A 25,814-nucleotide genomic window follows, 5' to 3' on the forward strand; every position below is an offset into this window, starting at 1 on the left:
TCTTCAGTGACAGAATGCTGAGCTCGGCCTGCTCCAGGGAATCAAAGGGGGCTCTCTGTAGGGTAGGTAGGACCACAGAGAGATCCGCAGAGGGAATAAGGCACGGCCTAGGAGGATTAAATCTCCTCGCACCCTTGAGGAACCTGGTGATCAGGTCTTGCTGCCGTGAGGGTCTCCCATGCAGCCACGTACACATTCAGGGTGCAGGGAGACAGCCATCTCTCCAGCCCCTCCTGTAGGAAGGACAACACAGATCTTACCACGCATCTCTGTGAACCTGTGAACCGGAGTGAGTAGGTCCTGCCTCAGGGGAATGTGCCAGGGAGGGGCTACTGCTAGAAGCATTAGGTCTGAGAACCAAGACTGGTTGGGCCAGTATGGCGCAACCATCAGGACTTGCTGCCCATCCTCCTTGACTTTGCACAATGTCTGTGCACAGAGGCTCACTGGGGGAAATGCATACCTGTGCAGCCCCCAAGGACAGCTGTGCACCAAGGTATCCGTGCTGAGGGGAGCCTCGAACAGGGACTACCAAAGTGGGGGCAATGAGAGGACTCTCGGGAGGCAAACAGGTTCACCTGCACCTCCTTGAATCTCTCCCAAATCTGCTGGACCACGTGGGGTGGAGTGTCCACTCTCCGCGGAGCGTTACCTGTCATGATTGTGTATCCGCTGTATGATTGAGGATGCCTGGGAGGTGAGTGGCTCACAGAGACTTCAACGTCTGCTGACTCCAAAGGAGAAGGTGGTGGGTGAGTTGTGACATGCGACGTGAGCATATGCCACCCTGGCGGTTTATGTATGCCACGGTCGCTGTGTTGTCAGTCAGGACCAACACATGCTTGCCCTGAATCAACAGCCGAAGCCTCCGCAGGGCCAGCTATACTTCCAGAAACTCTAGGCAGTTGATGTGCCATTGCAGACGGGACCCTGTCCAGAGCCCCGATACAGCCTGCCCGTTGCACATGGCGCCCCAGCCCGAATTTGAGACATCAGTCATGACCACGACGCGTCTCGATACCTGCTCTAAGGGAACCCCTGCCCATAGAAATTCTGACCGAGAGCTGAAAGTATGGTGGCACCGTGGCATGATAGTCACACACTGGGTGCTGAGGCGCCATGCCCTCCTCGGGACTCGAGTATGTAGCCAGTGTTTGGAGCGGTCTCAAATGAATCAACCCGAAGGGGAGTACTGCCGCCGAGGATGCCTCTGAAATAGTTTCAACGGCATTGCTACTCTCCACCTGAAGGACTTCAGGCAGGCCAGCACCGACTGTGCACACTCGTACATAAGCTCTTGAAGCAGCCCTAGTGGCTTTCTGCTTCATGAAGATGGAAGAGAGCCACAACTGCAGCTTTCTCATGGGCATGTTCTCATAGTGAGAAAATGACCCCTTCACAAAAGCTGCCTTGGCGTGCTGTGCCCAAGCCCTCGAGAGATTTCGTAACCATCCGGTGGGGAGAGATAACGGTCACACTCAGTAGCACAAAGGCGAAAGGACATCTTTAAAAAGACGCCAATCATTTGTGCAAGCTCTTTTAGAGAAAATATACTCTTTTGAATATACTCTTTTTACACCTTTTGACTCAGCCGCCGAACCACCCAGGGGAAGCACAACACTCGACTGTGCGAGGGTGACCATTGAAAAGTGACATAATTCCAGCAGCAATAACGAAGTGATGGGATGAACACACAGGTGCGCTCAGCTCCGAAGAACAAGTCTAAATGAGTGGTGCGCACCATCTCCTTTAATACCCATATATCCGTGGCGGAGAGCGGCATTCTCCAATTTTCATTGGCCTTTTGTAAAAAAGTAAAGGTGATAGGGGCTCTCAAGAGCGAACCCCTAGTGTCACTACATCGACATAATGTTGAGTGAGTGACAGACAGGGAAGAATAGTTTTTCCCTTATGACTCTGTGTATAAAGGCCACATCCACATCTAGTTGTTGGCACAGTTTAGAGAGAGAGAAAAACAGAGAGAGAGTGGAAGAGATTAGATAGAGAGATATACAAAGAAAAGCATGAAGAAAAATGAAAAATAGAAAACTGATTTGGTCTGTCGTGATGGAAAATTAAATCTATTTAACTGAGCACAGACACATGGGCAGCTGAAATATTTTAAATAGGTATAAATAACAAACTAAATTTTTTATTATTTTGTTTTTGAGTGGTAGGCCTACTTCCATTGAAAAAGTTTTCACCACAATGATATGTGTTGTGGGTGATTTCAAGGGCATTGCTTTTCATGTGTCAAGTTTTCTGATTGTTTTTTAGCATGTTGAGGTTGTTAGGGTATTTTCTTAGTGGTTGCTATTGGACCAAGTCTTAGGCCTTAGTCTTGAAAGATTGATTTTGCTATGTTTATCCACATTGCCAGTGACATTGGAATGGCGTTATCTTCCACTGAAAACTGAGACTTTTGAAAATTATCTTTAGTTGACCACATACTCAAAAAACAATGATGTTAGGAAATGAAAAATAGTTTTATACATAAAATGTATTTGTGTGGATGTAGCCTTAAAGCCTACCCCAAACCTTTATAATATTTTTGTCCCTAACATGTTTCAGGTCCCTCCCTTGTTTCATTGTTTGTCAGGCAAAAATCTAAGTCTGATTGCTCCTTGACATGCTGCATGATTTGAGGTATCATTCACATCCATAGCACAAAAATTCTGGGACGAGTTACATGCCAAAGTTTAATACTAAGGATTAGGGTTTTGTTCAATAGTAACAGTGATGCTTGCCTTAACAAACGCCACCAATAAATAAGGTCCAATGAAATGTGAGACCTCTATTGCTGCATTTAAATTAGTGTCGGAAAATTCAAAGTACTTCCATCCACTCAGAATCCACTCTCATTTCCAGGAGCAATTAAAGTCATATTCCTTTTCCCATCTGGACATCAAAGTTATCCTTAACGGGTTGTTTTTTTTATGTCTAAGTGCTTTGTGTGTTTAGAGCAAGAACTCATTTCAAGTGATACAAACAGAGCTTACAATTGCATGCTGGGATTGTTTTCCAGGACTGACAGACCAGAGGCTAAGTGTATGCAAATAAGCAAAACATTTAAGTCAATCAGTCTGTCTGCTCAAGTTGCAGTTATTGATGGCATTGAATTAGAGAAACAGACAGAGAGAGAGTGAGAGAGAAAGAAAGTTTCCTAAGCATGCATTGCAGCCAAACCTTCACGTCCTCGAATTCTGGAAAGCTAAGTCGCAATATATTATGGTGTGAATTCACACACTGGCATTTTCAAGCAGCTTTGGACGGCATCCCGTGACTCTCCATGTGGCGCCGATCCTAGATGGTTCATACTTTGCTTTTGAGTGCCAGAGACTGTCATAACCATGTTAAATCTTCTCCTGACCAGCATGTTTGCAAATATGCCCTGGTGAAACAGTTCCAAGCTCAAGTCTTAACACGGGCAATCATCTTCTTTGTCCTGAGCTGGGCAACCCTATGGATTAATCATCCTGGTGTAATGTTCAGAGTGGGCGAAACTCTCACACGGAGCCTAACGAACAGCCAGCACAGAATTACTTCTGTCTTGGCTCTCTTGATACAACGGGCCCGTGAGACACCTCAAGTCATTCGGCATGTGGAGGGAGAAAAATGGAGCAATTTCATTTTGGAAACGAGAGAAAGGACATTTTGGGAGATGTGACCTATTTTGTAATATACCTGGACTTGGTCTCGCATCTGGAGATGTGTCTCTCTCTTTTGGACTTTCTCTTTCTCCCTCGCTGTCTTCCTCTCTCAGGAATTGGTAGCACAGTGGATTAATCCCTTTCATCATAAATTCAGTTTATGTACCACACAGCAGCACACAGCCTTTAGCAATTATCCTTTCTCTTTTGCTTCTTTTCAGGTGTATTAACTAAAAATACTCACAGAGGCTGATAAAGCCCCTTTTGAACAGGAACAGAACAGGGCTGCTGGCACATTGCATGAGTCTGTGTTTGTAGCTTGCTAGCCTGCTTAGCATTGCTTATTCTTACATATTCATGCTCATCATTTTATCCTTTGCCGTTTTACTGCATGCTTTGTGTTTTTCCCCTTTTCTACTGTTTCAAATGAATGCTTTTTACTGCGTGCACCCGTTTCTCGCTTTTTTCTTTTCTTTTCTACATCTCACGTCTCGACTGCATGCATTCATTTTCTCTACTGTGTTTTAAACTGATTATTTCATCTCAAACGATCTGCTGATTAGGAACTATATCAAACCACATCAAGAACCCTCAAACCCTCGCCACTCAAGAACAACCACAACAACAACAAACACTTACGGTAAGTCATGTTATTTCTTCCTGCATTGCATCCCACATGTTCACATGTGATAAATGTAAGGAATGGGTCAGGCTGATGGAGAAGATTAATGAGTTAGAGACATGCATCCGAATGCTAGTGGAGGTCAGTGAGAAAGAGAAGCTGGTAGATACTCTTTCGGATGCGGGTACTACAGCGAGCAACACACACACACACACACACACACACACACACACACACACACACACACACACACACACACACTTTGATTCCGGCTGTAGAGCCCCCGCAGCAGGGCATTTGGTTGACGTCGCAGCGACATACACGCTCAGCAAAGCGACACCACTCAAGTGCTGGCTAAATCTAAATGTAGATTTTCTAAAATTGATATTCATATCGGCACAAATGATGTCCGGCTTCGCCATTCGGAGATCACTAAAGATAATAATAAAGTTAAGAGGTGTGTGAACTTGCAAAAATGATGTCAGACACTGTAATATGCTCTAGCCCCCTCCCTGTTCATCGTGGTGATGAGGTTTATAGTATATTTGTGTTACTGAATGGCTGGATGTCTGTGTGGTGTCCAGAGAATAGCATAGGATAAATAGACAGTTGGAAGAGTTTTTGGGGTAGACCTGACTTGCTAAAGACAGATGAACTCCATCCCTCAAGGGAAGGACCCTCTCTCCTCTCTTGTAATTTGGCTCATAGTCTTAATAGTGATAGCATTTGAGGTAGCATGCTATTTTTCACACCACAATTGTACAGAGTGGTTATCTGAGTTACGAAGACTTTGTCAGTTCAAACCAGTCTGCATAAAAGTCTCAGGAGATCAGCAGTAACAGAAAATACTCAAATCAGCACATCTGGCACCAACAATCATCTATGCGATTATCTAATCAGCCAATCGTGTGGCAGTAGTGCAGTGCATAAAATCATTCAGATATGGGTCAGGAGCTTCAGTTAATGTTCACATTAACCATCAGAATGGGGAAAAATTTGATCTCAGTGATTTGGACCGTAGCATGATTGTTGGTGCCAAATTGGCTGGTTTGAGTATATCTGTAACAGCTAATCTACTGGGATTTTTACATACAACAGTCTCTAGAATTTACTCATAATGGTGCCAAAAACAAAAAAATATCCAGTAAGAGGAAGTTTTGTGGATGGAAATGCCTTGTTGATTAGGGAGATCAACAGAAAATGGCCAGACTGGTTTGAACTGACAAAGTCTACGGTAACTATTGTGGTGAGAAGAATAACATATCAGAATGCTATTCTGAGATGCGGGTTGGTGCTGTTTTGGTGTCACAAGGGTGACCTACACAATATTAGGCAGGTGGATTTAATGTTATGGCTGATTGGTGTAGATCACCCAGGTCGTACTCTGGTTTCCTTGTTGAATTTGCAAATTTTCTATCAGATCTAGTAGTTAATGTAGATCGAGCTTTAATTAATTTAATTTAATGGAGTGGTGGTGGCGTAGTGGGCTAAAGCACATAACTGTTAATCAGAAGGTCTCTGGTTTGATCCCCACAGCCACCACCATTGTGTCCTTGAGCAAGGCACTTAACTCCAGGTTGCTCTGGGGGGATTGTCCCTGTAATAAGTGCACTGTAAGTCGCTTTGGATAAAAGCGTCTGCCAAATACATAAATGTAAATAAATGTAAATGTAATTGTTGGTGATTTGAACATTCAAATAGATAATGAAAATTACACATTGAGATTACCATTTATCGATATTCTCAACTCCCTTGGAGTCAGACAGAATGTGACAGGACCAACTCATTGCCATAATCATACGCTATATTTAATTCTGTCATATGTATAGTTGATACTATAGAAATTCTACCGCAGAGCAATGATATCTCAGATCATTACCTCATGCTCTCAAGAGAGCAGCTTGGAAAATGGAGCACAAGTGGAAGAACACAAATTAGAGGTATTTTATGGTGCATGGAAGGAAAGTGTCTAGCTACAGGTCAGCATATTTTAGCAAACTCATAGAAATTAACCAAAACAATCCTAGGTGTTTATTCAGTACTGTGGCTAAATTGGTTAGGAATAAAGCATCGACTGCACCAGATATTCCGTCGCAGCACAATAGTAATGACTTAGTAATGACATTATGTTAGATCCAATACCAACTAAGCTCTTAAAAGAGGTATTCCCTGTAATTCCAGAACCTATCCTTAATATTATTAACTCTTGGGAAATAGGAGTTATCAAACTGCTTATTAAGAAGCCACAGCTTGATCCTGGAGAATTGTCTAATTACTGACCAATTCAAATTTACCATTTATGTCAAAAATACTAGAAAAGGTAGTGTCCATCCAACTATGTTCTTTTCTACAGGGAATTGGTATATGAACAATTTCAGTCAGAATTTAGGCCCCATCACAGTACAGAGACTGCACTTATCAGAGTTACAAATTACTTGCTCTTATCATCTGATCGTGATTGGACTTCTCTTCTAGTGCTTTTAGATCTTAGTGCTGCCTTTGACATGATAGATCACGACATTCTCTTGAATAGGCTGGAGAATTATGTTGGCATTAGTGCACTTGCATTAGCATGGTTTAGGTCCTATTTATCAGGCTGCTACCACGTTGTATGAATAAACGAGGAATTGTCAAATCAAGCAAACGTTAAGCATGGAGTGATACAGGGATCAGTTTTAGGGACTCTGCTTTTCACCTTATACATGCTTCCCCTGGGAGATATTATAAGGAATCATGAATATGTTTCCACTGTTATGCCGATGATACCCAACACTATATTTCTTCTAAAAGAGTGTACGGATGCTAAAGACCTGGTGCTCACATGTGGTTTGAGGTAGTGATAATAGCTTCTTGACGGGACGCCGCCACCATACTCCGGGAGGTTAAGTACCTCAAAGTATTGTATTGTATTGTAAGTATGGGGAATTACCTTGAGATACCGTAGTATATTGTTTTATTATAGTATTTGACAACTGGAAGTTGTTTGAATTGTGCGCGGAGAAGAATACAGATTAGTAAGTTATATTCATATTGAGAATTTCCACGACAAAAGATTTCATCAGCCAACTAACAATGGACAATGCATCTTTGTGAACCTCTGCAGTCAATCCAGGATGGACTTCAAAGATATTAGTCATTAATCTTAAAGTTTTTTTTTTTTTAAACACTGGACATTAACGCTTTCTTAATATACAAATTTTAAACCATGACTTGCACTGCACACACATAAATAATATTGACATTATATTAATTTTGTTTAGCCAGAGAGGAACTGGCCCCCACAGTGAGTCTGGTTTCTCCCAAGGTTATTTTTCTCCATTTACCAACATCTAATGGAGTTTTGTGTTCCTTGCCACAGTCACCTTTAGCTTGCACACAAGGGTTCTAAATACAATTATTAATTATTAAATTTTGATACACAATTTACAATCATATTTAATGAAACTACACAATGATCACATTAAGACTTTAAGACTTTCACATTAAGATTTTTCAATTCTGAATAGTTTGCTCTGTTTAAGGTGTTGAACAGAAACTCCTCAAATGAGATTTTAAGATACTTTAAATACATAGTTTTCACCAAAATTCTGAAAGCCTATTCTCACGAAAACAAAATGCAGTCAATAGAGAGTTCCCAGGCAGTTATTGCCATCTTTGACTGATGAACATGTTTTAATTACATTTTCCTTTAATATTGAGGTGTTACACAAAGCTTCCGACAGCACATCAGACATTCCAGAGTCACTGAGACAAGCAGATAGATTTATTTCTTAATTTCAGTTGCTTTTAATAACACCAGACTTGTCATTTCACATTAATACGTGCTAATTAAGATATTGATATTGCTGTGTATTTTAGCTAAAGCTGTGTTAATAGGGGAGATGAATAGTTCCCTATTACACCTTAGGTTCAATGTATTTGTTCTTTGATTATGACAAGAATAGTGAGCATAAATAAATAAATGGATGTCAGCTTGATGAGCTTTAAACACAGGGTGCCATTATTGACACAAGCACTGAATTGACAACGAAAGATTTTACCCACTTCTGCTCGAGATCCTTTAAAAGCATCTCTGGGAGAGAAAGGGATGTCACAGAGACATCTGATGTTCCGAAGCAGGAGTAATCATGGGAGGAAGCCAAAGAATCAGAGCATGTTCAAAGATGACACGCCTGTTTTGGACTTTTGGCCAAATCAGAACCTGACTCTTGCGCCTGATGCACTGTAGGAGATCTTAAGTATAGGAAGGGCCTGTCACAATGCAATTTTCACTTTCCTGATATTCATGATTTGGCAACTTGACCCCATCTATATTTGTATTCATATGTAAAGTGCAGTTCTAGCACACATTTAAAGTGATAGTTCACCCAAAAATTACATTATTTACTCACCCTCATGGTTTTCCAAACCCATATGACTTTCTTCCATGGAACATAAGAGAAGGCAGAAGGTTAGGAACTGACAGCCTCGGAGACCTTTCACTGCATCTAATTTTCCATAAAATGGAAGTGAATGGTGACTGAGAGTCATTCTAGCTAAGAAAGAATGTCAGATGCTTTCAGAACAACATGAGTGTGAGTAAATTATGAGTTTTCATTGTAAGGTGAACTATCACTTTAACAACACTACAAATACAGTACTAATGAATACTGAGAAATTTTGTCAAAATGTTGTCATCAAATGTTTAAAAATTAAATAAAAAATAAGTAAAAAATTTAATTTTGTATAATTTATATCAATTAAGTGATTTTATACAGAACACAATCCAAAATACAACATTGGAGTTATTTTTGTCAAATAAAATGCTGCATAACAGAGCATCACAGATGTGAGATATTGCTTTAATATAATAATTACTATTGATTTATAATTATTATTATTATTTGTACTATTACAGTTAATATTAAATAACTATACAGTAGTGATATATTTCTATCATACTTTTCCCCTTAATTAAATGTAGCTTTAATTTTAGCAGAGCTTTTATTTTGAAGTGTTTCTGTGTTGTTATGACCAAGGAGTTCTGACATTGTGATGGTAGCTTTTCACTTTGGAAAAGCCAGTGGCTACACGATTCAAAGTGATTATTAAACTGCAAAAGGCTGCTATTTAATTAAATAAATATGTAGTCTCTATGTGCCTTGCACTAAAAAAGGAATTAGCACACTGCCTGCTGTCATGCTTTACAAACAGAGCATGTGATGGTCATGGTGGTGTTTTTCGTGTATGAGCCAAAGAGCTCTAAATGTACGAGAACTTTGTGTCTCAACTGTATGTCAGCACAACACCAGCTCCACACATTCACAAGCACTCACATTTAAATCACTGCACATGCAAACTATATATTTACCTTATTAAATCACAGCTTTTGCTGTTTAATAATTTCACTAGTACATGATAGGACGTGATTTTAATTTGTGTGCTGAATGTTCACGTAATGACATTCATACATCATATTAAATAGTTTTTTGTTATCAGAGCATTTTTAATAACATAAGTACAAGTACATGAGCACGGTATAGGACCCCTAAAGGGACATCCCTAAAAAAGGGGGTTTTGCACCTTCATCATGTTAATGAGAATTTTCACTCTCCTTTCATTATAGCTGTGACACAGAACCATGATGTACCTGTCTGTGAATTCTCATCTCTCTGAGATGCAGATGTTGCTACATGCTTGCCGACTATTCAACAAAGTGTGACGCTCAAAATGAGGACCAGCTGTTGCAAACTTCAATAAATTTTTTAACCTTCATAACGCTAACTGTATTTGGAGACAGCAGGTGATCATTCTTTGCACGTCTCTCTTTCATTTAAAAACAGAGACAACTACGTGATGAGGAAAAAAGAGAATAACAGAGAAAGAATGGCATTTGGCTGTTATTCAGGTCAAGCCCTGCATCTGTGAACTCCACATTTTCAATTTCTTCACAGCATTGTTTGCTCTTTCCATCCCAAATCTGGCTGTGATGTGCCTCTTTGCGCAAGCATTGACATTAACATGAGGAGACGGTAGGCGTATTTGGACAGGGTTGAGGGAGTTAGCTTGCTGCGAAAGGCCGAGAACCTTCGAAAAAAACAAAAAACAAAAAGACAACATGAAGTCTTTCCTTTGACTTTAATTCTAGTTTTCTGTGAATCTGGTGATGATCCTCTGACGGGTGGTTTATCCACGAAGAGGAGGATCAGAACAGCCTCTTCTCTTTGGAAGAATACAAGTAATTGCCGTCCCCTCTCATTAGGACTGATGTCTCCCTCTGGGACAGGTTAACATGGCTTGTTTAACACACATTTAAGGCAAAGGATAACATCTTGTACAAAGCTTCAATCCACTGGTTTTTCTCCAATGACTAGTCTGAGAAGTCCAGATTTAGAACTAATTAATGTGAAGTGACTGGACAATTAGACTCCAAGAGGTGTGAAAAAACAAAACTTGAAAATGAGTTTTCAATTGGTCAAGAATGCAAACTTCTGTAATGTTTCTTACAATTCAGATTTATTATGTAAGCTTTTACTACACCAGAGATTTTCACTAAATATGCATATGCTTCCTTTGAGTTTTATGAATTATTTACATATGCAGAGAAAGCATGTTAATATTTGTCATCCAGGCACTTGAAGTGGGACAGAATTACAATAAAAGGGCTTTTATGTGTTGGGCTATAAAAAAAAACATTATTCCAAAGCAATAGGCATTAGTCAGAGAAGGCGGCATATTTAATTTTACACCAACAAAAACAAGGCTGTGAGATATAGTAAAGTTGTAAAAACAAATTGTGTTAAGTTGTACTGTATTGTACCTTGGTGTTGATCATCCTATCCATAAAACACTAGCACAAAAATGGTCAATCATAGTTTGTTGTGACAGTTGATGTGAATGAAGAATGATTTTTTACAATCAATTTACGCAGAAATTAATCGCAATGAATGTTTCAATTAACATAACGATGATTTTACAATCAATTTTCACAGAAATTCGTCGCATTGAATGTGTCAACTCAAATAAGAATGATTTTATGATCAATTTACAGAGAAATTCATCACATTGAAAGTTTAAACTCATGTAAGAATGATTTTACAATCAATTTACACAGAAAGTTGACGCATTAAGTGTGTCAATTTATGTAATAATGATTTACCCTTAAGAATGGACAGTTGGTTGGTCTGAAGGAAGGAAGGAAGGAAAAGAAAAGAAAGAAAAAGAAAGTCTTTAATTAAGCCAGAGAGCAGCCAAATCTTATAAGCCTATTTAGCTCAGAGCAGAAGACAATGTGCAGAACAAATGCTGTGAGCTTACAGAAACACTGCAGTGGCTCTTTTTAAACAATAGTGACCTTTGGAAGTGTCTGGGGTTCCTCCCCATGGTTCACTGACTGAATTCCTACACCATTTGCTCTCTCTTGTTTCTCAGCTTGGCTTTAGGGGAATTCCTTGGATCTAATTAGCCTCAGGGGTCCCTCTTCAGCAATGTGTACCTACACCACCTCATGTCTTATTCAGTAGCCTGGCCACAACAAAGCAAACTGGGTTACCCCACAACTCTCATATGGGGGTTCAATTTTCAAATGTCAATCCGACAGGTCAGCTGCCTCCCACTGCTGTCACCTCAGCGGGGTTGACCTAGAGTTATTACACATCCGAAAATGAGCAGGATTGTTTGAGAGCCTTATTGTGAGGCTGTGCGACTTGAAAGAGAATAAGAAATGATGAGCATGAGCTTTGCCAGTGCTCTGTGGGGAACTGGAGAAAGTATTTAATAGACACTGGCGTAACTGCGACCATGACTCAAGACCCAGATATATGAATGCATCATAGCGGCACCCTGGATTTGAGCCTAAACAGCAAGCTTCAAAGACAAAGTCAGGAAAAAGCTTCTCCAGCCATTTTTCTCCGTAAGTGACAAACAGGTTTGAGACTTCACAGGCAAGGCACCCAAGCAGGTTATAAGCAAGTTATTAAGAAAGAAAGAAAGAAAATAGAAGGTTGCGTCTGACTGTGGTTACGCTCCGTTGTCCCACGGGAGGGAAGTGACGGGATTGACGGTGACAGAGTCCCTACATGAGGTTCATTACCTCTCTCAGGAGCCGCTTGCGGTTTTGTATGCAACTTTTCAGAAGTAAGCCAGTTTGTGTGGGATTACATGTCAGGCTAATGGCTCTGCCCTAGGGAGCATGATGATTTGTCTCTGCTGCCACCAAACCAGTAAAAAATAAAAACAAATGAGCAGCCTCTCATCTACAATTAATCATTTTAATGGACCTCGAATCGCCGGAATCTTAGATTGGCTTTAAGTGTCTAGACTCAGATTACTGGTTTAAAATGCTGTTACTTTGAGGCCAGTATAATGAACTATATGGAATATATCATAGTTTTAACAAAGGAAGGAGAGAGATCAATAATGATAATCAGGCTGAGTTGGGCTGCCCAGGAGCTAAGCTGACGCAATGCGTTTGTGTCAGGGACTACATCGATCGCAAACATTTCTAATGTGTCTTATTAAAGCTGATTAGCTCTGATTTCAGAATTTCACACATTTATCTGACTCAGACATTGAACTTTGTTCTTGTCTACATTCACGGTATTTCAGAAGCAATGCTTTTTCTCGCTTTCTCTTTCTATAGCTCACACTTTATTCTATACTATCAGTGCTTGAATGCATTGAATGAATTTTAGTTAAAGTATTTATTGATTTGTCTGACTGTCAGCCGGTTCATCCTTTCATCCATCAATCTTTCCACTCTCTTTAAAATAAAGGCTCCATTCAGAACTAAAAATGTTTTACAAGGCTGATGCCACAGGAGAACCTTTTAAAGTTCAACAAATAACATTTCATTTTCTGTTTCTTTAGAATGTCATCTACAGTATGCATTCCTGTTTCTATGCATTCATCCATCCATCCTGATTTCTTTGAAAGTTGTGTTATTGAGAAAGACTGACCTAAAACAGTGAGCCGAGCAGGTCTTGATCTGCTACCGACTTGGATGGCTTGACACTCAAAGCTGCCGTCATCGGTCAGTTCTGTCCTCTGAATCAATAGGTGATATTCCCCTTTGCTGTGGTCCCCAATTACATCATAGCGTGGATATCCTGAAACACAAGCGCTTAGATTAAACAATTATATTCCTGGCAGATGTGTTCTTATCAAAGCAACATAAAATAAGCTACATACAGTCACCTCAAAAAGTATATGGAAACTTAAAAATATATAAGAACATCATTGCATTAGATAAGCACAGATCAAACCTTATACCATGGTCTGTTCGAATACTCAATTCTGATTGGCTGGAATGCGTGCGGTTCAAACAGTTGAATGCACGGGTAGTTCCAGTCAGTTTAAATCACCATTCAATATTTATGTGCTGTTTGTAACTCTAGCCACATAACATTACAGAGCAAGCAGAGTGAGCTATAGCAATTCAAAATATTTCGAACCACTTACATTAACATAGCTTATATAATGGAATTCAGCTTGTTTTGCATGGTGGGTGAGACAGTGAAATTAGGACCTATTAAATTTGTCTTTTGCTGTCCAGCAAGGCGATGCAAGACAATTTAAACTGTAATGTATTGTGTATGTTACTACCATCTACCTTGAGTATGAAGGCTTGGCCCACCTGCCTCGGAAGCTTTGGGAGGGGGAAGATAAACGAGAACGGCCAGAGACTGCTCGAGCTCTTGTGCCACCACGGCCTGTGTGTGACCAACACCTTCTTCAAGTGTAAAGAGATCCACCAGGTGTCATGGAGGCACCCCCGATCCCGCCACTGGCACCAGCTTGACCTGGTCATCACCAGAAGAGCGGATATTGGTTGCGTCCTCCTCACCCGCAGTTACCACAGTGCCGACTGCGATACGGACCATGCCCTCGTAGCAAGCAAGGTGCGCACTACACCCAAAAGGTTGTACCACTCCAAGAAGAAGGGTCGCCCACGCATAAATGCCTGCTGCGCCAGCAATCCTGAGAAAACCCAGCAGTTCATCAGCAGGTTGGAACACGCCCTCAGCGAGGAGTGTCAGCAGATGACACCATCGACTCCAAGTGGCTCCGCCTCAGCGACGCTGGTTTACAACGCCGCCATTACCGCCTCACGGGAAGAAGGAGCGGAAAAATGTCGACTGGTACGAGGCACACTGGGAAGAAATGGAGCCCGTGACTGAGGCAAAAGGAAAGCCCTTCTGGCCTACAAGGCCAATCCAAGCCCTAGTATCTTACAATCCCTCCGGACTGCCAGGAACAAAGCCCAGCAGACCGCCCGCCACTGCGCCAACACCTACTGGCTAGACCTCTGCAGCAGCATACAAAGAGCTGCCGAGACAGGAAACGCAAGAGGGATGTACGAGGGCATCAAGAAGGCAACAGGCCCAACCCCCTCCAAGACCGCCCCCCTCAAGTCCAAGACGGGAGAGGTTATCACCGACCAGGAAAAGCAGATGAAGCGATGGACGGAGCACTACCTTGAGCTATACGCAACGCTGAACGTGGTGACTGACACGGCTCTCAACGCCATCCCAGACCTACCAGTCATGGAGGAGCTAGATACCCCACCAACCATGGACGAGCTCAGCAAAGCCATCGACTGCCTTGCCTGCAGGAAGGCCAGGGAGCGATGGAATCCCTCCCGAGGTTCTAAAGAGCGGAAACCAGCCCTGCTAAAACCACTTCACGACCTCCTCTGTCTCTGCTGGGAACAGGGCTACATCCCCCAGGACATGCGAGACACTAACATTGTCACCTTGTACAAGAACAAGGGAGACCGTAGTGACTGCAACAACTACCGGGCATCTCCCTCCTCAGCATTGTAGGCAAAGTGTTAGCCAGCGTCGCTCTGGCCCGCCTGCAGACCCTCGCCTCCAGCGTCTACCCCGAGTCCCAGTGCGGCTTCAGGGATGGCCGATCAACAGTAGACATGATCTTCTCACTACGCCAGCTGCAGGAGAAGTGTCAGGAGCAGCATATGCCACTCTACATCGCCTTCATCGACCTCACAAAGGCGTTTGATCTGGTCAGCAGAAGCGGACTCTTCAGGTTGCTGCAGAAGATTGGTTGCCCCCGCACCTGCTTGCAGTGGTCACGTCCTTCCACGAGAATATGCACAGCACAGTATGCTACAACGGCGCAACATCCGAAGCCTTCCCAGTCAGCAGTGGAGTGAAACAAGGCTGCGTCCTTGCGCCCACACTCTTTGGTATCTTCTTCTCCATGCTCCTTCAATACGCCATCAAAGACTGCAGCGAGGGTGTCTACATCCGCACTAGGTCGGACGGCAAGCTCTACAACATAGCCCGTCTCCGTGCCAAGACCAAAGTCACAGAGGTACTCATTCGTGAGATGCTCTTCGCTGATGACGCAGCCTTGACTTCACACACGGCAGACGGACTCCAGCAGCTTGTCAACTGCCTCTCACACGCCTGCAAGGAGTTTGGATTGACCATCAGCCTGAAGAAGACCAACGTCATGATGCAGGGAGCAGAGACCCTCCAAACACCGCCATCGACGGGTACAGCCTGGACGTTGTTGAGAACTTCACGTACCTTGGGTCCACGATCTCAAGTTCGTTATCCATCGACCCTGAGATCAACAGCAGAATCGCCAAGGCAGCCGCAGTCATGGCCAAGTTAAATCAGCGAGTGTGGAACAACTCTAGCCTCACTGAGACGACCAGACTGCGCGTGTACCAAGCCTGCGTGCTCAGTACGCTCCTTTATGGCAGCGAGTCATGGACCACCTACGTAAGGCACAAGAAGAAACTCAACAGCTTCCACATGCGGTGCCTGCGTCGCATACTGCATATCAAGTGGCAGGACAAGATCCCCAACACCGAGGTGCTGGAACGAGCCAACATGAGCAGTTTGTATGCAACGCTCAGCGAAAGACGGCTGCGGTGGCTTGGGCATGTCAGGAGGATGGACGCAGGCCGCATCCCCAAAGACCTCCTCTACGGCGAGCTGGCTGAAGGCACCAGAACCACAGGGCTCCCAAATTGCGCTTCAAAGACGTCTGCAAAAGGACTTGAAGCAATGCGGCATTGCCCCCAGTGCATGGGAGAGACTGGCTGATGATCGCTCCGCTTGGCGACAAGCAGTCCGGCAGGTAACAATCAAAGCAGAAGCGGCACGAAACGACACTGCCGTGGCAAAGAGAGCTAGGCGGAAGCAGCGGCAACAGCAGCCTGACCAGCCATCCCCCTTCTCCTGCGCCCAGTGCGGCAAGGACTGCCACTCTAGAATTGGTCTGTACAGCCATTCCCGGCGGTGCAGATAGACGCACCGAGCTACACCATCGTCTCCCGAGACGGACGGTTGCCGACGACGACTACCATCTACCATCTCTCAGGACCTGAAGTGGACACCCACATAGACTCCATTGTGAAGAAGGCTCAAGAGGGTTGGGGAACTGTAAGCATTCTTTGTCAGCGAAACATGCCTGGAGTTCGGTCCGGAAGACTCTCACGTGATCCTGAGACCCCGACCGAGCTATTTGCCCAAGGTTACCATGACCCCTTTTAGGGATCAGGTGGTGCGCCTGCAAGCACTGCCCCAGGAGGAGGCAGACCCAGCCTTATCATGTGGAGTGGCGGTGGCGTAGTGGCTAAAGCACAGGGCTGTTAATCAAAAGGTCGCTGGTTCTAACCCCACGGCCACCACCATTGTGTCCTTGAGCAAGGCACTTAACTCCAGGTTGCTCTGGGGGGATGACCCCTTTTAGGGATTGTCCCTGTAATAAGTGCACTGTAAGTTGCTTTGGATAAAAGCGTCTGCCAAATGCATAAATGTAAATGTAAGTGTATGTGCAAAGCAGTGTGTGCTTTGCACATCTACTTGGATTGAGCTTTAGATGCTCTGAGCAGCTCTTTGTCTGCTTTGGTGGACAGCGGAAAGCGGAACGCTTTCTGCAAACAGAGGCTTGCCCAATGGATCGTGGATGCCATCACATTGGCCTACCAGACCCAGGCCGTGCTCACCCCGGGTTCTAGCACACTCTACAAGGAGTGTGGTATCCTCAAGGGCACTGGCCAATGGCACCTCTCTAGTAGACATCTATAGTGCAGCGGGCTGGGCAATACCCAATACCTTTGCGAGATTTTCCAATATCCATAGCCGGTTTCGTTCCATGTTCTTTCAGGTACAAACAGGTAGAGTTTGGTAATACTGAACAGCTGGCCGGGTGTATCGTTTAACCTCCCATGAGGCTGAAAATGTGTGCTTTTACCCACAGTCGAGTTCACGAAGTCGTGGACCCCCTAGCCCAGTGGCTCACGAATTCAGAGGAGGAGTTTGCAATTGCCTGTAATTGCCGCGACATGGCATAATTGTTAAGATCATAAGGCCCATTACACCTATGTTTTACACTTATTCCCCATATTAAAAATATAATATGTAACGTCGTACATAATCAGAAGATTTAAGTGGGTCCTGACAACTTTATTATTGGAATACTACCTTCATTACTAAGAAATAAAATACAGCAAAAGACTTCCAGCCTTAAAGCAGATTACATGGACAAATCAGAGTCCACACAAATGCAAGGATGGAGTTGAGAGAAATAATATAAAGAATGAATACGAGGATGGAATTAAATATATTAGATGGGGAGATCAATAATATATAATATTAAGAACCTTAAATTTGAACAAAGATGGGAACTGCTTAAAGAAGTCATTATTTATTGCATGACTGAAATCAGGTCTTTTAGACTGTGATATGTCCTGTGACAAACAAGTTTGGCTAATATGCTAAGATTTTGAGAAAACTCGGTAACTACAAAATCCACATCCAAATAATTAGATGGATGGACGTACGGACAGATGGATAAATGGAAATTAATGTCATGTCAGCACCAAATGTTATTTTCTTGGCAATAACAGAGTAGTTTAAAGCATAATTACAAAAAAAATATTTCATAGCACTATAAAAAGATGTAAATATAAGAGATGTAAGATGCAAGGTGAAGACAGCATCTCTCAGCGACATGAACATACAACGAGAGACAGAAACACGCGTCCCAAAAAACACTGTCTCCAACCACTGTCGCGAGCAGTAACAATTGGCTAATATTGTATGGGATGGTACTTCACAATTCCGGTCCAGTTTTTCTCGAACACCCAAAGCGTGATTTTGGGGAGCTGAGTTGGAGGGAGATATTTGATGAGTGGGAAGAGGGTGCCTGTGGTACATTAACAGAAGCCACAGATAGTCACTGCTAGAGACACTACCAGGCTTTTTTATGGGCACTTAAATGTATGCATTGCACAAAACTATCTCTTATTACCGTTCTCACTCACATGATGTCCCTGACGCTCTGGTTTGCAGTAGCTGCTTCTTGAGAGAGTCATTGCTTTCGGCCAATGACAAAAATAGAAAACGACTACACATATCTGGTGCTATTTTGTGATTGGTTGGAATAGTCTACAGCCCACCCTCAGTGTTTGCAACACACATCCCACCCCAAATTGCTTTTAACCAAATGCACAAATAGTACAAATTTAATATTTTATTTAATGCTTTCTTTGCCAATCGCTTGATTAGGTTGGCAAAACTCATATTTTGCCAATCCTGCCCATGCCTACATCTGGCCTAGATTGTGTATATGACTCTTTTCTCTGCAAGCAACTAAAAATACCGAACCCATTGGCTTGCAAACAAGAAAACTGTTTAAGACAATTATTTACACTCATTGTCTGGAACAAAATTATTAAATTAGTATGCTGTTGGGGGCTTAGTACTATTTGTGCTAATGTTTTGTTCTATTTCTATTGTAGTTGAATAAATGTGACAATATTTCACTTCACAATAAGAGACTGAAATATGTATATGTATATTTAAAGATAACTATGTATAATTATTTCATCATTATATATTGAATTATTGTTATATGAGGGGCTTTCTCAGCAAATATTTGTATATGCGATTAATCGTGATTAATTAATCGAGACACCATGTAATTAATTTGATTACACAATTTTAATCGATTGACAGCCCTAATTTGAACATAAAATGTTTTATCACTGATCAAACTGCTACACAATACAAAGCACACTGTAAATGTGTTTTATGCCTATTTAAAAAGACTGTAGAATAGCTTTAAGCTGCAATTTAAACAAGGAAGCAGATTAAAGTCAAAGTAATTATTGATTCAGTTTAAAATGTTTACTCTGCTGTCGAAGGATTTGCACATCTTTGCAAAGCGCCACACAATCAGAAAAATATTCTTATTAAACACATGACATCCTGCGTGACACAAGCAGAAGTCTTAAAAGAGGTTTTCCAGAGGGCACTGATCCATAAAAGCATTACACAGCATTATTAACAGAAACATAGAAAGGAAAACATGATTTTCTTTTTTTTTTTAAACAAGTTCAATGTGCCATGTAGACAAAGCAAAGCACAAAGCAAAGTATACCAATGCCATTCATTGAATCAAAGCAACAAAAAAAGGCAGTTCAGACATTGGTATTGATGTTGTAACCATGAGCATATACTGTATTAACTTATGACCGCTTGTTTATATATAAACGCCTATTCAGAATTTAGTATTCAGCCAACACTTATGAATGATAGTCTGAAATTACAAGAAATGAGTCAATCAAAGCAGATGTTACTTACATATATATGTCTTAAAGGTACAGTAGCAAAAAGGACCTATTTATACGCAACTGTGACATGAAAAATTGTTAGGACATTTTGTATATCGCGTGCTGTCTAGAGTAGTCCACAATGATCCACGTATTTATACCAGTCCCCTGCCTGCACTTTCAGTTTATTGAACCCTTTTAAAGCATTTAATTACCTTATTTGGCATAACTGTTTCATTATGTTCTTTCCATGGTGTTGACTCATTTTGAGGATTTGTTTGAGGAGTGTTTTTTATGCGAGTGAGATGAGTAAAGAACAATGCTGCATATTTATTTGCACATGCATTTTGCTACGAGCAACTTATGTTTTTATAATGTCTGGATTAATGCCTGGATAATATAATACACGGTACAGTGATATTAATACACGTGGAATAATGCACAATAAGAACAACAGTAGGCTATAGTATAAAATAGGATTCATAATATTAAAATAAATATAAAATAAAACACTGGCTCACGGTCTTTTCTTTATTTAAATTAATAATAATTTACTTAGTTATATTGTCCTTGCAATAAAAATAGCAGTGTGCATAAAGCAATTCATTTGTCTATAGTAAAATATTGCATGTAACGATTCTAACCATGTGATATTCTACTACGAACTTAGTGCAAACCAACTGCTGAACTTCGCTGCTATTTTTAATGCCATGAGAATATAACAAACACAGTGATATACATTTTAAATAATGTACATTAAGACAAAAAAATCATAAGATGACTTTTAAAAAACAGACCGTAGTAATGTTTGCTGTACAAAGGGTTCATGAACTGTAATTATTAATTAAGTATTACATTTTTAGAGCTGTGTATCAGCTGCACATCCAATGCCGGTGTTTGCTGGTTAGTGCCACTAACATGCTGGATTGAGGAGCTGCAGTGACTCTTTGAAAAATTATCTCTTTCTTTGGACTTGGTGTAAACAGGCCTTATGAGTCAGAGAAAGAGTGAAAAATAGTTGTATGAAAGGCAATCACAAATGTTTTTGGTGCAAGAAACCTTATAACAAGTGTACTTCAGGGGAAAAATGAAATGCAACAAAAGTGTAGAATATGGCCTCTTTAATAAATTATGTATGATGCTGTTGCAACCAGCGAAATTGCCACATGATACTCTACACAAGACATATGTCTCATTTTCTGTTAATCTGCAAGTATCTGCAGACAGATCGCAGCCCCGAGCACATTTCAATCCGAACATGATCTTGTAAACAGTTATCATGTCATGTCTGTGAAACTCCAGTGATCCTTTATTTTAAATACTGAGTTTGGTTGTCCTGTGCTTTCTGGTAAAAAAGCCTATATTAGGAATCTATAGTGTCATTACTGCCTTCAGATTCCTGCCACTGGATCTTCTTTTGCCTTTTATTTAAGAGCTGTTTTCATTAGGGATTATTGAGGCATACAGGCGCCTCAATAAAGCACTGATGAATTCCCCAATATGCGTGACTGGGCGGCTACAGACAATGGCTGTCAATTAGAAGAAACAATGTGAAATGACCCTATTAAAGGTAATGAATCCCACAAAAATGGATTTGGCTTCATGTCGGATCAATAGCTGCTGCAATAGAGAGCTGGAACGTAGATTTATCACACGCAAGAAGACTGTGGGCCTCTCACTGATGCTCCAGTGGATGGAAAGACGATTGAAACTGATGGTTAAAAGGAGGCAGATCAAAGCTCTGAATGAGTGGATGTGAAACCCAAAGGGGAGGAATACACTGATGGGCATCCTAATCAAGCTTTATGTTCACTTTAATATCTCTGACATGAGATCTGTCATCTTTCAAGCTCAGGGGATACGTACAGTACCCTTAAATATATAGATACAGTATCTATGTTTCATTATTTGTGAATTCTGGTGTTTTGCAGGTTCATACAAGTGCGTAATTTTGTCAACGTGAAACTACAGGTGATAAAATATAAGACTGGTTTCCCAAATTGTGTTATGGATTTACATAATATTAGTGAGATAATGACTCAAAAAAATCCTTGAATTGCTTTAAACATGAAACAATTTGCTAATGGTTTAACATGGAAAGGGCTGCTCTGAACATATTGATGAAGGCTGATAGCGTCACGGTTCTACAGCAAAACAGAAACATATTCCAATCTTTTCATTTTGGCAACCGCTATGAAGCAAGATTTTGCTTAATGACCAGTTGCGACTACTTGTTTAAGCGATAGTTCATAAAATGAAATTGAAAATTCTGTAATAATTTACTGTTCCAAACCCAAACATGATTTTCTTTCTTCTGTGGAACAGAAAACGAGAGCATCAGTCACCATTCACTTTTATTTTATTGAAAAGAGATGCACTGAAAGTGAATGGTGACTGAGGTTACCATTCTGCTAAACATATTTTGTGTTACAGGGAAGAGAAAATGTCAAATGGGTTTGGAATGATGAGAAGGTGATCACAAAAATAAAATTTTGGGGTGAAATATCACTTTAAGTATCAGAGGTCTGTCCTCAACTATACGGTGGAAGCGAGAAGCAAGCAAGAATTTGTTGAATTTACAAAAGCCTCTGTTGGTTAAATATGAAATGTATTTTGATGGAGAAATGATGTCTCCATCATGATATGATGTTTGTCCATACAATGCAAGTCAATGGTGACCAAATCTTCAAGCTCCGAAAAGGACATAAATGCAGCATAAAAGTAATATATATACAACTCCAGTGGTTTAATCCATGTCTTCTGAAGTAATATGATCGGTTTGGGGTAAAACAGATCAAAATATAACTCCTTTTCCACTAAACATCTTTACACCAGCAGTCTCCTTGGCAACCATGATTTCAGGCTCGATCAGTATTACCTTTATGCTTCCTTTACATCCTTTTTGGAGCTTGAAAATTTGGTCACCACAACAAACTTTGTTTGTGTTCCGCAAAAGAAAGAAAGACGTATGATTTTGAGACCTTATAAGGTTGAGTATATGATAAGAGAATTATAATTTTTGTGAGAACTATTCCTTTACTTAAAGGTTCTTTAGGAAACCAAAAATGGTTCTTCATGGCAGTACTGTGAATACCGTTTATTGGAACCTTTATTTTTTAGAGTGATGCACAATGATATTCATGAGTCCCTGGATGCTAATTAATGCTCAGGTAAAAAGAGTAATTTTTTCACACTTAAAACAATGGTTTTATACACACAAAGCCAAAGCTGCCCTGTGTACTGCTGGCTGATCAAGTCAATGATTTAGAGCGAAAGCGGCAACATTTCCAATCTTAAATGCTTTTATAAGTGTTATTTTCACAATCATTTTTGAAGCAAGACTTCACTGCATGTCCAGTTCCCACTGCTGGTTAAGTACCAGAGCTCTGTACTTGAATATACCATGGTACAATGATGTCCAGGAGTCTCTTGACACCTATAAATGCTCAGAGAAAGAAAAGTCCTCAGAGGCTCAATTAAAGTCCATGACTAAATGCAGCCTAGGGCAAGGGCTAAACATGACTAACTTGTGGAAAAACCAATGTCCACAATGAAATTCCTTCTTTGGTAAGGTATAGGCTATATTTTAAATTGCATATCACAAGAGGACTAAATGAGGCTGCAGCTACAGATTGATCTTCAAATATTAAGTGTTTGTTTCTAGAGACATACGTGAATGCAATCAGCAACCATTGTTAGCAATAATGACCCCTGGATCCAGCAATTATGAGTAACGTTAGCTAAACAGGATTTGATCACTGCACTTTGAATAAGGTTCTACTACAAAATCCTTGAATTGCTCTTTCATAATCCTTCGTTACACAATAAATATTTCTTAGAGCTAATAAGTTCAACTTCGAGCAAATTGAGGCGAATTTGGAAGCAACATTGAACAAACAGAAGCTTGAGGGAGGAATGTGCAATGAATTTAAAAAAGATACAAGTTTGTTTTGCATTTTTTCTTTAATCTAATGCTCTACTGCAAAAACACACACATTTATAAACACACATACACAAAATGTGGCTCAGGACAGCATACTAAAGACAGCAAGTTTGGTCATCATTTTTCTTAGTTTTAGAACATTTCAATTTGTTTGCACAAATTAATTTGTACATCTCATCATTTGACTGTAAAACAGCTGCACTTGCAGCATGTCTCTCTGGGGTTCTGTGGATGATGAAGTGTTTGCCTTAATTAATGATAGAAATGCAATTAATTCTCAGTTGTAGTTTTGCTTTGCTCAGTCTGATGCTACTTTTGACAGGCACTTTCTGAAGCAACCACGAAAACCTTCAAACAATCAAGAAAAGTTAGTGGAAAAAAATGGCAAGGCTGCTTGGTAAGAAAATGTCAGGGGATGCATTCACAACCTGACAGAATGGCTATTGTGCTCAAATTTATAGCGCCTTACATGAGAAAAGACCAAAGATGTGTCATCTGAGATATACAGCGTTGCTGTAATGATACCAACAGATCCAGTCGACACAAGCCTGTTGCGAGCAGCAAAAGTATCTGTGGTATTGAATGTACACTTCATATAGAGCCAAACAAAATGTACATAAAGGAATATTCCAGGTTCAATACAAGTTAAGCTCAATCGACAGCATTTGTGACGTAATGCTGATTTCCTTTTCTTTAAAAAAGCAAAAATCGAAGTTACAATGAGGCACTTACAATGTGTCACGGTTTCGTGTCACCCGCACCATGTTTCGTATCACCTGCACTGTGTTTCGCGTCATCTGCACCATGTTTCGTGTTGTCCGCCCCGTGTTTTCTGTTTCACCCGTCACTAGTCACTTTCCATGTCACGCTCCCTGGTTGTCCGCCCGTGTTTTCTGTTTTACCGTTCACGCTCCCTGTCATGTCTTCCTTGTTGTCCGCCCGTGTTTCACTGTCTCTGTGAAAACTACACTTCCCTTCTTCCCGTCGTTTCCGGCCCTGTCTGCGTGTTATTGTCCGCACCTGTTCGTCATTTTGTTATCATCGTGTCTGTCCATTTAAACCCCGCTGTTTTCCCCTTCCGCTGTCGATCGTTGACGTTACATGTTCTGTGTTAACCTCTCTCCCTGCTGCTCTTGTTCCCAGCTCTCAGCCCGTTCGAGGATTTCCCTACCCTTCGTGTATGGTCGCTGTCCGCACTCCTCCTGTATGTTATCCAGCATTTTAGTTTCCTTTTCCCATCGTGGACCTTTTATTTTCCCCAGTGTTCGTGTTATTATAAATAAAGACCGCTTTTGGATCCACACCTCCCGTCTGCCTTCCCCTCCTTCCACACAATCGTTACACAATGGGAGTGAATGGGACCAATTTCCTTTAAAGTTTAAAGACATAAATGTGACGCTCAAAATTTTATAAAAGCACTTACATTAATTCTTCTGTTAAAACTTGTTTAATTATGAGCTGTCTTAATCTTAATTTTATTGGTTGTTTTAGGGTACACAGCGTTACATCATCATGGCAACAAAGTTGTAAAATTGGATATAACTTTCACACGCATATTGTTTACATCTTGTTGAAATTCTTTTGAAACAAATTCTTTTGAGGTAAGTGCCTCACTGTAACCCAGATTTTTGCAATTTTTAAAGAAAAGGAGGGACAAGTTAAAATAAATTGTGGTAATAAACATTTTTGTGAGTGTGCAAACTGCAAACAAATTGGTCATTATGCTAAAATGTTTCAATACCACCTCTTAACTAAGCACAAAGTCCAAATTCAGATCATGCATATGCAGTTTGGAGATTTCACCAGCAGGTGGTAATCAGGCACGTCGCTAAGTCAAAACTCAAGGCCCAAGCACCGCATGACTATAGTCCAGCCCCTAATGTTTTTTGGGGGAATTGCAGATGTCTGAGTGGAACTGAAGCAGGAGTTAAGTAGGTGTTGGTTATTGCATTGGTTTTCCTGCTAAATTAATTATATGCATCTGTCGTTTGGTGCTTTATACGCACTAAATATGCTTCCTCATCTGAA

General features: G+C 41.1%; 1 protein-coding gene across 1 annotated transcript in view; it reads right to left on the minus strand.

Annotated features, from left to right (window-relative positions):
* The window catches only part of kirrel3a (kirre like nephrin family adhesion molecule 3a), a 197,487-nt gene that overhangs the window by 51,350 nt on the left and 120,323 nt on the right, over positions 1-25,814 (minus strand). Inside the window, exon 3 of the mRNA XM_052117515.1 lies at positions 13,209-13,358. Within this exon, the coding sequence (XP_051973475.1) occupies positions 13,209-13,358 (150 nt within the window). The remainder of the gene's footprint in view (positions 1-13,208; positions 13,359-25,814) is intronic.

This window comes from Xyrauchen texanus, chromosome 44 (assembly GCF_025860055.1).
Source record: "Xyrauchen texanus isolate HMW12.3.18 chromosome 44, RBS_HiC_50CHRs, whole genome shotgun sequence".
Classification (NCBI taxonomy): domain Eukaryota; kingdom Metazoa; phylum Chordata; class Actinopteri; order Cypriniformes; family Catostomidae; genus Xyrauchen; species Xyrauchen texanus.